The sequence below is a fragment of the Littorina saxatilis genome, linkage group LG6 (genome assembly GCF_037325665.1).
Source record: "Littorina saxatilis isolate snail1 linkage group LG6, US_GU_Lsax_2.0, whole genome shotgun sequence".
Classification (NCBI taxonomy): Eukaryota; Metazoa; Mollusca; class Gastropoda; order Littorinimorpha; family Littorinidae; genus Littorina; species Littorina saxatilis.
The window spans coordinates 33,411,515-33,424,719 of NC_090250.1; the positions used below are offsets into that span (position 1 = coordinate 33,411,515).

Here is a 13,205-nt window from a genome sequence, read left to right on the forward strand (position 1 = left end):
TTGTCTCGCAATGGGGAGAAACCCGTTTATCAAAATGAAGTGAACACGCCTAGAATCATGCGGAAGAAAAACCAGTAAATCGGAGGCAAAGTATGTTTGTTTTCATTTTCTTCTGTTTCTGTGCAAACTGTTTATTATCCGTTTCTGTCCCTCCTCTCGCCGCATTGGTCATGACCGTATGTGAATAGTCAAGGGAGACAACTATGGTTTGCTAACCGCAACGTGTATCAACAGGTATTACTCCCCTTAGACTGTTGTTCGACTCCTAACCCAAAGCTCCTCATTTACAACACCATTCGCTCAAATAAAAAAATTAATGATGTTCCCGCTTTATAGACTGAAGTAAAGCATAGTGATATAAACAGCAAAGGATTATCTCTGGTTTAAAAGCGCCATGCTTTTGTCCGATCAGTGTCGTGGAAATCAGAAGAACAAAACATCAACGCCGGATGATTTAAAGTTATCTTGCCAACAATATTTTTTAAATAGAGATAAAAAATAAAAAGAATGAATTGAACGAAAGAGTTTTACAACTATTCAAACAGCATAACGAAATCTAATGTTCTGTACATGACATGTATCAGAGAATAGTAACACAGGAGCCTTTTACAACAATGATAGATCGAAACAAAACGCTACACAATGCTATACCAACCTCTACATAAGTAAGTAAGTGTATACATATATATGAGGTAATCAAAAACTAGTCCTTACCTTTCCAAAAGAGCGAGCAGTGGAGCTGTGTGTCGATGTTGAAGACTGAACGTACACCTGCCTCGAGGGCCTTGTACGTCACCTCACTCACACTGAAACGCCGGATCTCGGAACTCGAACCCTGCGCCCCCTGCACCTCTCTCTTCAGTATGGCTTTCACCTTCGTGACACCGGGCAGCCTGACAACGTTGATTTCTGTCATCTTGCTGGATTTCTCTTCCAAACTTTGTGTCGATAGAACTTCGAAGTCGTCTTCTTCTTCGCTGTTTATCAGTGTGGTCTTTTTCGACTGCGTGGCTTCGGCTGTGATTTCTTTCGCTGTCTCTTGCGGTCGCTGCATTGGGATGTGATACTGTGTAGCCGCGGCTCGGGGTATTTATACCGCCCTGCGTGGTCAGTTGCGGTAACTTCTAGAATCTGATGCAAGAGCGGTGAAATGCGCAGCTACGCAGGGCTTACGTATTGACGCACGTGACGATGACCACATAAGCCACCAATCGCAGGCCTGCGTAGCTGACAGACGCCCTTGTCAGGTGATCAGCCACGCAGGCATGAGTCATCGTCACGAGGCCGCATCACGCGGCTACACATATGGCCTGCGTGCAAGCCTTGGCCGAGATCCGTTTCAAGCCAAATATGGGCATGTTTTGCTGCTACGCAGGCGGATCTATTGCAGGGCTGTGCGAAGTTGTTCAATAGTTTTTACCGACTGGGGTTTTCCGGGAGTTATACGGGGGCATGTTACTATCATAATGTTTGTTTTTAAAGAAGTAAAGTCAGAGATTTCACATTGTATTATAGCTGGTGTGGACACTTCTCCTAATCTTGTGGTAGAGTTTAGCTACCTGGCTGTCAGATTGCAGGACGTATAAAGCTGTAGTGTTGGTGGATTAATTCCCTATCACATACTTTTCTGTTGATTATTACTAATTGTATGACATTGACTTTTCCACGCATCTCCGTCTGTCCATCTCTGTAATGTCAGAGTGATTGTACGCCTGTCTAACCTGCATGCGTGCGGGTGTGTGTGTGTGTGTGTGTGTGTGTGTGTGTGTGTGTGTGTGTGTGTGTGTGTGTGCTTTAAAAGTAGTTGTGCGACTGTTCGAGTCGGTAAAGAATAAAAATATTACAAACATTTTATCAAAACGACGTTCTCCCGACGTATCAGCAACCTGTTGAATGACAAAGTTGGCAGGTTGACAATTATCCTTGACAATGTCAAGCGTATAGCGTTCAAAGGTACTTGCGGTCGCATGCTATTTTACTACTTTACTGAAAACATTTACTTGTGCCCTACTGTTGTGTTTTGATTTTGACTTAAAGTGAAAGTGTGTGTGTGTGTGTGTGTGTGTGTGTGTGTGTGTGTGTGTGTGTGTGTGTGTGTGTGTCTGCATGTGTGTGTGTGTGTGTAGCCTACGTGCGTGAGTGCGGTGCGGGCGTTTGTGTGTGAGTGTGTGAATCTCTCTCTCTCTCTCTCACTCTCTCTCTCTCTCTCTCTCTCTCTCTCTCTAAAACACACACACACACACACACACACACACACACACACACACACACACACACACACACACGCACATGAATTTGTCTTATTTGCCATTCGACTTCCGAAAATGTTGACACAAGGCGCCTTTGGTTGCGTGTTTTGCCTGAAATCACTACACTATGGGCAAGTAAACTGCGTTGCAGCCTGTCTATATTTAGACACTCCGTCAAGAAACCGGTTCAAACCGCTCTGTTTAGACTGCTGCGTTACCCTGGTGCTTTCATTAGTGCTTGCGTGACCTAACACTTTTTATATTTAGTCAAGTTTTGACTAAATATTTTAACATCGAGGGGGAATCGAAACGAGGGTCGTGGTGTATGTGCGTGTGTGCGTGTGTGCGTGTGTGTGTGTAGAGCGATTCAGACTAAACTACTGGACCGATCTTTATGAAATTTGACATGAGAGTTCCTGGGTATGAAATCCCCGAACGTTTTTTTCATTTTTTTGATAAATGTCTTTGATGACGTCATATCCGGCTTTTCGTGAAAGTTGAGGCGGCACTGTCACGCCCTCATTTTTCAACCAAATTGGTTGAAATTTTAGTCAAGTAATCTTCAACGAAGCCCGGACTTCAGTATTGCATTTCAGCTTGGTGGCTTAAAGATTAATTAATGACTTTGGTCATTAAAAATCTGAAAATTGTAAAAAAAAATAAAAATTTATAAAACGATCCAAATTTACGTTTATCTTATTCTCCATCATTTGCTGATTCCAAAAACATATAAATATGTTATATTCGGATTAAAAACAAGCTCTGAAAATTAAATATATAAAAATTATTATCAAAATTAAATTGTCCAAATCAATTTAAAAACACTTTCATCTTATTCCTTGTCGGTTCCTGATTAGATATGATATGTTTGGATTAAAAACACGCTCAGAAAGTTAAAACAAAGAGAGGGACAGAAAAGCGTGCTATCCTTCTTAGCGCAACTACTACCCCGCTCTTCTTGTCAATTTCACTGCCTTTGCCATGAGCGGTGGACTGACGATGCTACGAGTATACGGTCTTGCTGAAAAATGGCATTGCGTTCAGTTTCATTCTGTGAGTTCGACAGCTACTTGACTAAATATTGTATTTTCGCCTTACGCGACTTCAGTGTTTCTTTCCTTTTATTATTATTTGTTGGGGGGGTAAGGGGGGAGGGGGGGATGCATGTACTGCCGGGCAACTTACAGCAGGCTACGCATTGATGAGCTACTTGACGATACAAGGAAATCAAATGATGTTTTCCCCAAAACTTAGTTGTGATGAAACACCTTTGAAATCTACCGACAGATGAAATATGTTACATCGACAGCATTTACATTTCCCGGCCTGATTCTGTTTCACAAGTTTGTAACGGTTGCAGCTCTGTACGGCATGTCTATGAATGACCTGCACACTCTTGTTCCTGAACCCTAAATTCATCTCAATTTCTACGCTGAACACACACACAAACAAACACACACACAAGCAAACGACCGGCACGGTTGGCCTAGTGGTAAGGCGTCCGCCCCGTGATCGGGAGGTCGTGGGTTCGAACCCCGGCTGGGTCATACCTAAGACTTTAAAATTGGCAATCTAGTGGCTGCTCCGCCTGGCGTCTGGCATTATGGGGTTGGTGCTAGGACTGGTTGGTCCGTGTCAGAATAATGTGACTGGGTGAAACATGAAGCCTGTGCTACGACTTCTGTCTTGTGTGTGGCGCACGTTAAATGTCAAAGCAGCACCGCCCTGATATGGCCCTTCGTGGTCGGCTGGGCGTTAAGCAAACAAACAAACAAACAAACAAACAAACAAGCAAACGTGACATATTGCTTTTTTCACTTTTCGTAAAGTTTTGATTGTAATTATTATTGAAATGCACAATTCCTGCGTAGAGTTAGATCATCATTGCACGCACTATATTCGTGTGGGAGAAAAGGGGTAGAAAGGGAGGCAGGAACTAAGGTTCGGATGGGCAAGTGCGGACGTGGGCCGCGCCAACTGTGTGGCGGCCGCGTGATATCGTCACGTGACTGTGACTCACGAGCCTGCGTGGCAGACGATTGACCTACTTTCTCAGCCACGCAGGCGGCCGACCTTTAAATAGCATTTCATCATCCCCACGTGATTCTGAGTCATGAAAACTGCGTAGCAGGATATTTCACCACTGTTGCATCAGCCAATGCAGCCACGCAGGTCGGTATAAATACCTCGTGTTGCGACAACACAGTATCATATCCCAATGCAGCGTCCACAAGAGAAAACAAGAGACATCGCAGCCATAGTTAAAGCTACGCAGTCAAACAAGACAACACTGCTACACAGCGAAGAAGAAGAAGACTTCGAAATCCTTTGCACGCAAAGTTTGGAAGAGGAATCCGCGAAAATGACAGAGAAAAATGTCAAGCTGCCTGGTGCCATGAAGGTGAAAGCCTTGTTGCAGAGAGAGGGGCAGGTGGAGGGTTCGAGTCCCGAGATCCGGCGTTTCAATGTGACTGAGGTGACGTACAAGGCTCTGGTGACCCGTGTCCGCTCTGTCTTCAACTTCGACCAAGAACAACACTGCTGTCTGTTTTGGAAAGGTATTTACTTCTTTTCCTCAGGGACTGATGTGATTTATTTTCTTTAACTGTTGTCATATCAGTCTGAACGCGTTTATTTTCAGTAACACCCGTCTCAACGATACACAGTACACGCGGACAGCTTCTACACTGACTGATTTCACACCAGCAAAAACAAAAACAAAAACAAAACAATACTGAGAAAAAGAAGTTCATGTCTGTATACATAGCTTGATCAAATATCTTCTGAGTATTGTAATGTTCAGCCTAACGGGTTCGCATGGGTGGGAAAAGCGGTAAAGGGTTAACTAAGAAAGGATATTGCGATTTTGAGTGCGAGTGCCCTTTACAAGGGAAGTAACACTTTCTAACAGATTTTGCATCATTGGATGTGACACATTTGTTTCCCTTCGTTATGAAACCGTCGTAAAGTGTATCAACGTATTCCGACCTGCCTTCTTCATAATCCCTATCGAACGTAACGACGTGAAACGAGTGTTTTATAATGTGTGACTCTTAGTTCATTAAAAAAAAATAATAATTAAAAAAAAAGAGTATCATTATTACCGTTGATAGTTTACACAAAGCTGCATATTTGTATTTGCAGACGATGACGAAGATCTGGTTCAGTTCTCAACAAGCCGGGAACTGCGTCACGCATTGGACAACATGCCTGACGACACACTTCGCGTTCATGTCACTGTCACACCTGACGTCACAAAAGGTATGTGATTCATTCGTTGCATTTGATTACATTGTTAAAAATCCTTTTCGTTAATATTAGTCAAAAAGAGAGAAGTGAGAGGCCAGAGGGAGAGGGGGGAAGAGGGCGGGAGAGATCGAGAGACAGACAGAGACTGACTGACAGACAGAGACAATGAACAAACGAGTGATATAGGCCGATTTCAAAAAGGGAACGAGAGGAGAGACAGAGAAAGACAGAGAGAGAGAGAGACAGAATGAGAGAAGTTGGAGAATGACAATTGCAGACTTTAGCAAAATAACAAATTAAGATATTTTTTCCACAGCTGCCAGTGAGCCAGAACAAGAGAATGAAAAAGCCGGGGCCAGGCAAGACAAGATGGCGAAAAAGGGATTGGCCAACAAACAAAACAATGAAGAGGTAAGCGTGCATTGTTTTTTTTTTAAGGGATTTTCTTTTTCAGTTTCTTTTTTTCTTATTTTTTTGGGCGTCATTTTTGGTTTGTTTTGGTTTGGTTTGGTTTGGTCTGTTGGTGTGGTTTATTTTAGTTCTTTTTCTTAGTAACATTATTTTCGCTGAATTTTAACAAACAGATTTGAGCTTGAGCTGACCTTTTGGTTGGAAGTTTCAAGACAAATTACTTGTTTTCTTTTTTTTTTTCTTCGGTACTTATACGAAGGTTAAAATTGTGATAACAATTTCAAAACTTGTTTTAAACTTGCAAGAGAGGACGAAGAAGGAGTAAATCCGCCTGAGATGTTTGCTGAGTTAATCTAATCACGTTTGCTTTCTTTCCTTTTTTCTCTTTTTTTGGGGCTTTGGGAGGGGAAACACACAAGCTGTAACATGTCGACTCTTTCAACTAAAAGAATCCATATAAAGGGAATCATATTGGATCCCCTATGGGTTCAAGGTCATCGCATACATTTCCAAGCCGCAATATAAAAGTAACATTAACAATGACGTCATTCGCCTTGTACAAATTGTGTTTTAGTTCAACGCAGTACGTCAGCAAGTGCCGGAGACGTTCCGTGGCTGGGTTCGTCAGTACGTCAGAACCTGGTTCCAGCAGGGAGCGGAGACAGCCAATCAGATCGACACGCTACCGGAAGGAGCACCACCTCACTTCCGCCAATGGCTGCACGACTTCCTGTCCCATTGGACACAAAGGCATGCCGGAAAAGCGTCGTCGGGAGAGACCGGGATAGAGGAGGGGGACAAAGTAGAAGAGATGCTGTCAGCTCCAGAGGGATTACCTCCCTTGTACTACCGCTGGATCTGCCTCTTCATGCCTCGCTTCTACCAGCGTTACACCAAAAGGATGGCTGCATTTTCTGGTAATCAGGATGGAGGTAAGTAAAAACAAAAATAATAATAAATGAGTTTATCATCTTTTTCGGATGCTGTAAGATGTGCTGGTAAAAGCACTCAAAGAATGAGAACCACACAAGAATATAACAAGGTGGAACATCGCAACTTTGAGAAAGTACAACATGTCTCTGATTCATACAGCATTAAAATCAACATGAGGGGAAAAAGACATTTGCATCAACCTTATCAATCTGTATTTCAGTATATGTTGCCATGTTACCACTGTCGGCCTTTGGCCCCTTTAAACATCAAAGTTGAAGACAATCATAATTCTTACATTCAATGACTTTTGTTTCCAGGTCAAGTTCCGCAGTGTCCTAAAGGGCATGGACGTCTCCATGGTCACGGTTTTCGTCACGGAAGAGTTCACCATGGCGGTTGCCAAGGGGAAAAGGGAGGCAAGCGAGAGGGTCAGAGTTCATCATCTGAATCCGAAGATTCCGACTGTGGCGAAAAGGTAAGAATCACAGTGTGCGTAATTCACTTGACAAGAGCGTGTGTGTGGTTGTGTGTCTGTTTGTCTACCTGTATGTGTCTGTGTGTCTGTATGTGATGATAAACATCATATCGTATATCAAAAGTTTAAAACTCTTCAAAAAGCTCTTGAAAAAATGAGAGGATCGTTGTGCAGTGCGTTTGAGCGAGTGTGCCGCCATGTCTGTTTTTGTTTATATGGGTTCACATAGTTCTTATCACTTTTGAGCTTCAAGTAGGGCCTACTCACAGCAAGGTCGATCAGGTCAGACGTGAGATGTTTTATTTTATCACATCTACCAATATGCAATGTTATATGCAGAAGTCAAAGCATCAACAAAAGTCCGTACATGATGATGACACTGTTTACTGTTTCACAGATGTGGAAGAAGGTTCCCAAAGAGCTCCGCAAGTACGTCCGCGTCAGCGTCAAGCAGCTGCACAAGGACAAGGGCGACAACCCCAAGGCCAAGGAGAAGGCAACTCGTGACGGTCTCTCACCGGAAGTCATGGAGTTCGTGGATCAGATCATCCCGGAGTGGCACGCCAAGCTATCCCAGAAACGCCCGCGCGACGTTGCCTTGGAGATGATGGAAGGGGAGATAAGTCTACCCGCAGGACTGGAGAAAGACCACTTCCTGTGGATGTGTCGCTTCATGGCGCGCTGGCACCGCAGGCATGCCGGGAAGTGTGACGTCATTTCTGCTTGGTCTAGCGGGGAGACTGATGATAGCTCCAGTGGAGAGGAGAGGCAGGGGGGTGAGTGTGAAATAGTGTTATTAGCTCCACCCGAAAAAATTTGATAACGAGATAATGATAGTCTTTCTGTCCAAAATAAATGAATGAATGAATAATGTATGCCTTCAATTCAATAGAACTTTATTATCTGAATGTTTATCACTCCCCTTTCAATTACGTCACTCTCCATCCATTTCATCTTTTAAGTCCAATTTGAAAACTCACTTGTTCCAACAACACTACGGATAGTTCCTTAGTATAGAGTCTGGGGATGTGAGATGTGCATGATGTGTTGTTTGAATCTGACAGTGATTGTATGATTTTTGTATACATGTATTGTTGTCACGCGCTTTGAACTTCTGATAAGGCGCTTTATAAATGCCCGTTATTATTATTATTATTATTATTATTATTATTATTATTATTATTATTATTATTATTATTATTATTATAATGTAGAACACACAGAAATGTGTCTTGTATTTTAGAAGGCTGATATGGCTTTACGTATACTGATAGTTTGGACCAACACAATATATGCTCTTTCCGAAAGATGAAAAGCGGAGGGTAGGGGACGTTTTCTTACATATTTAATGTCATCCCTTCTAATTTTATTCATAATAAAACCTGGTTTTGACTGTCCAGTAGGCTGCAGTCGTCAGCGTCATTTCCACTGCACAGTGAATGCCATGCCTGGCCACCACCCATTTGCGATGCACTATGGGATGCCCCATGGCTGCAACCCTCCCACTCCACCTCACATGATCGGCTGCATGACCCCTCCACCTCCTCCGCCCTTCTTTGCTCCACACCGAATGAACTTTACGGCTCGCAAGATGGGCTTCGGTGTCATGCCTCAAGGTCAGATGCTGGGATGCGGAGCTCGCTGCTACAGAAAGGGTCATGGTCATGGCCAAGGCCAAGGCTGCCGGCGTTCGATGAACCAAGATGGCGTCCCTCAGTTTCGGTTCGGCTAGTTCTTCTCACGATTCAATGAGTAAGTGTCGGGTTAAAGATTTCTCATTACTTAAAAAAATATAAGTTTCGAATGCTTTTTGAAGACACGCAGCAGACTTCTTTGTGAATTATTTTGAATTTTGCATATCATGTGTCTACATAGTTGTTAAAACCGCAATACTACAAAGAAAACAAGCGGTAGGCTTTCGATCAGAGTCAGAATCATAGCATGTATCCTGTGATGGTTCATTTGCTTTCCTGGTTAGCATGAATAATTCATTTCTCTTCAAAGTGGTCCTGGTTGGTCATTCGTTTGTATGGACGTTAAAAACAATAGCCATATCCTCTTCACAAAACCAAAGACAATGTCGTTGAATTGAAATAAAATATCTCTAAATATATAATGTAGTGTTAAGAATGAAAACAGTCTTCTGTATTGAGAAGATAGACTGTATCCAAAGTCGAATAACTCTGTCTGTCAGTCCCGACTGTACAGCCCTCAGCCTGTCTATATATATCTGCAATAACGCCATCTTTGGAAAAGAGTGTAAACGATATTATTCCCCCCTCTGCTTCTTTACCTCTGTAAACTTGTAGGGGTAGTTATTTTTCGATAATGACCCAGCAACCAAACAAATAACGACCCAGCAACAGCCTGAATCCTCGATAGTGCAATGGGTTGAGAGGTTGTTCTGTTTCGGAACTACTTTTTGCGACTGAAAAGTTCCGAACGCTCTAATGTACGAAGTATACATCTCTGGAGCAAACAATACAAACATACCGCATTTAAATTAACAACTATATGAACACATGAATCTCCATATAAAATCCATGAGTTCGGTTGTTTTCTGAATCTCATCTGCCGGGCTCAAGCCGTTCATCACAAGCAATTTCCCAAGGCAAGTAACTCATACTTTGTCTAGCGACAAGAGTAGTTCCCCTTCTTTTCACTCAGTTCCTTCGACAACAGACTGCAATCCGACGGTCAGTTTTCAACAATATTTCATTTAATAAACAGATCACACGCAACCAAATGCACACATCTCATCAATTTAAACAACATAAAGGGGTTTCATACACTATTTTCCCCAGAAAACTGAACTTCATACAGTTTTTAACGTTGGAACACGGGTGCAAAAGTTCGTCTGCTAGTCCCATTTGACGAAAAAACATTATCCTTAGCGATACCAAAACATATACAGAACACACAATATCTGCCTTTGCCGCCACAGCAGAATAACAGCATATCTGTGTACTTGATTTTAGCCCAAAATAGGAAAACTGACAAGAAGTGTTAACAGAATGGAATGATTTGCACGGAACTATACAACCGCGCATTAATCGATCGCCTGCGCAGGTTGACTGGTTGAGAGAATAGGATTCGATCAAACTTTCGCAAAAAAACTCCTCTTTTCTTTGAATAACTGAAGAAAGGAGGAATAAAGAGGTTACACACCTCGTCTCAGTGATTATAAAAAATAATGGTCTCAGTTCGCGGTCATGAAAAAGCTCGCTAAAGCTCGCATTTTTCATGATCCGCTAACTTCGACCATTATTTTTAATAATCACTGAGACTCGGCGTGTAACCTCTACGAAATTGGAACCTTGTAATCACATGAAGCTAATACTGCGTTATGTTTTGTTTGTCTGTGCAGTGGGGCGCGCGTGTCACTGATGATTTGAAGAAGATGTAATTGGAACCATCCACAGAACATTTGAAGCGGGACCGTTGTCAACTTCAGAGTACTGCAACCCAGCGGGCATTATGGACTTCTTTTTTTCTTTCGCACTACGAGAAACTTGCATACTTACTATGTGTCACCAATTTCATTGCCACATAGAAGCACATGAGCTTACGCTTGGAACTTGTACAAACTGCCTTTTCTTTCTTTCTTTCTTTCTTTATTTGGTGTTTAACGTCGTTTTCAACCGTTCAAGGTTATATCGCGACGGACAAACTGCCTTAATCGATTGTCTGGACGAAGAAGAGGAGAAACTCGAAACAAACTGTATTTGGGTGTCCAAACATTCTTCAGAGACTGAAAAATAGATTTTATTTTTAAAGTTAAACTTGCAGGGCCGGACTAAGGGGGGGGGGTTACAGGGGTTGCGCAACCCCCCTCCCCCCCCTGGCTTAAGCATGTACCTCCCAAACGCTTTTTTTTGTGCGGGAGGGACGGGGGGGGGGGTTGCATCTGGATCATCATGAAATCCGAGGAGAAATCGCACCTCTCACCCCCTCCAAAAAAAATCATGAAAAAGAGAACATTCCTTGCATTGCATTCCGTTGCCTATGCGTGATTGTCTATACAGCTTGCTGTCGAATTTACCTTTTTCGTTCAAGGAGAGGCTTCCTTTTCCTCCAGAAACATCAAAAAACGTTCAGCTTCGCCCCCTTGCAACCCCCACCAAGGGGGCTTAGCCCCCTGGACCCCCACCAAGGGGTTTTGCCCCCTGGACCCTCCTATCTGTAACCCCCCCCCCCCCCCCCCCTAGTACTTACCTAGTCCGGCCCTGACTTGTGTCCATCTATTTTAGAATGTGTGTGTAACATGTTATCTCTCTGGTTCTAATTAGATCATCTTATCTTATCTAAATGTTGAAAGTTTGCTTTTCTTAACGGCTGTAGAAATCATGTTGCCATGCTTTCCGAATGAACATTTAAAAATGTTAGGATTTCATGTCGAAACAATAATTTCAAATGAACTTTCAAAGTTTTACCTGTAAAAAAAATTTTTTAAAAAGAAGAGAAAAGGGAGTGTTGAATGTAACAGGAGACACCGACAAAATTGGATGATTATGTAGACTTTCGTATTGAGCATTGTAAGCCTACTTTGGGCTTTATGTCAATGAATAACTGACAATGACGGCTTTCCTAATTGAGCTCCACAATTTATGACAGGTTTTTATCAGTGTGTGAATGTGTGTTTTTAAATAGCTGATTTTTTTTTAAAGGAACTAGATTGTATTGTTGACTGATATATTTGAATATCATAAGTGATGTACAAACGTGAAGTTTTCCTTTGTTGAATTTACAGTTATAAGTACAGGGTATGTGTACATTTATCAAGGTTATCTTTTGTATGTATGCAATACGAGAAAAGTGGGTACATTATGGGAGTAATTTCAGTTATGTTTATTTTAAGGTAAAGGAAAGTACATTGTATACCTCCCAACTTTAATTTTGTTTTACACCATATTGTGCTTTGTTGACGATTTTACTTTCTGGCTTTCCTTCATGATACGTTTGAAGGATATGTTAATTTTTGTTTTGTTGTGACTCTGGTTTAAGTAGCTTTTTTTCCAAATAAAGTTCATATACAATGAAAATTAATGTCTTATCATTATTTGAAGTGGTTGAGTTTGTTGTTTTTATTCTTCTCCTTCTTTTCAGTCTTCTTCTCCTTCCAACCTGTATGTACATATATGTCATCAGTCTGTCTGTTTGTCTGTCTATCTGCTTGTTTATCTGTCTGTCTACGCGGTTCAAGTGAGTCAGTGTGTGTGTGTCTTTTTCTCTGGGAATACAAAGTTCCAAATCCCAGAATATAAAACGGGAAATCGCTAATAAATGTTTCCAACACACAAAAGGTGGTGTGCCGCTTTAACAAGGTCATAATTACACCCAATGAAAACAAAACTGGCGAATGGCCATTTATTGACAGTTTATTGACTGGGGTCAGTAGAGCGTGTCTATGCGAGCACGTGACTGCCACAAAGGGGGTAATCACACACACTTCCGCTTGCACCATTTGTTACAATCAGTGACATTTGAGCTGTCGAAAGTCCGCCTCTTGCCAGTTAATTAGTGTGTCCTTGGACCTTGCAATGTTGTTTGGTGAGGGTGCTGTTTGCGTCACAAGTCATGATGTGTTGGGATCTTGAAACTGAAAGGTGATTGTGTGCGATGGTGGGGGATGGGGAGGACAAATCGAGGGGCTGGGATGTGGTTGGGGAGTGAGTGTGTGTGTGTGTGTGTGTGTGTGTGTGTGTGTGTGTGTGTGTTTGTGTGTGTGTGCACGGTGTGCGGCTGCGTGTGTGTGTATGTGTGTGTGTGTGTGAGAGAGAGAGAGACAAAAAGATAGATATAAAGAGACGAAGTAGAAGTAGAAGTGTGTGTGTTTGGGGGGGGTGGTGCTTTTCAGTATTAGTGCGTGTGTATGCTCGCACTTACAG

The 13,205-nt window shown here is 42.3% G+C and overlaps 1 protein-coding gene across 2 annotated transcripts; it reads left to right on the forward strand.

Annotated features, from left to right (window-relative positions):
- The first annotated feature begins 4,204 nt into the window (after positions 1 to 4,204).
- LOC138969057 (uncharacterized) lies at positions 4,205 to 12,359 on the forward strand. Of its 2 annotated transcripts, none has more exons than XM_070341756.1 (8): positions 4,205 to 4,807; positions 5,394 to 5,510; positions 5,815 to 5,909; positions 6,484 to 6,841; positions 7,160 to 7,317; positions 7,715 to 8,093; positions 8,718 to 9,069; positions 10,685 to 12,359. In XM_070341756.1, exons 1-7 carry the CDS (start codon positions 4,468 to 4,470, stop codon positions 9,047 to 9,049), a joined length of 1,779 nt encoding a protein of 592 aa, XP_070197857.1. In that variant the 5' UTR covers positions 4,205 to 4,467; the 3' UTR covers positions 9,050 to 9,069; positions 10,685 to 12,359. The 2 variants fall into 2 exon arrangements, with proteins under 2 accessions (XP_070197857.1, XP_070197858.1); XM_070341757.1 differs by having other exon boundaries at positions 4,207 to 4,807; positions 8,721 to 9,069.
- The last annotated feature ends 846 nt before the right edge of the window (positions 12,360 to 13,205 follow it).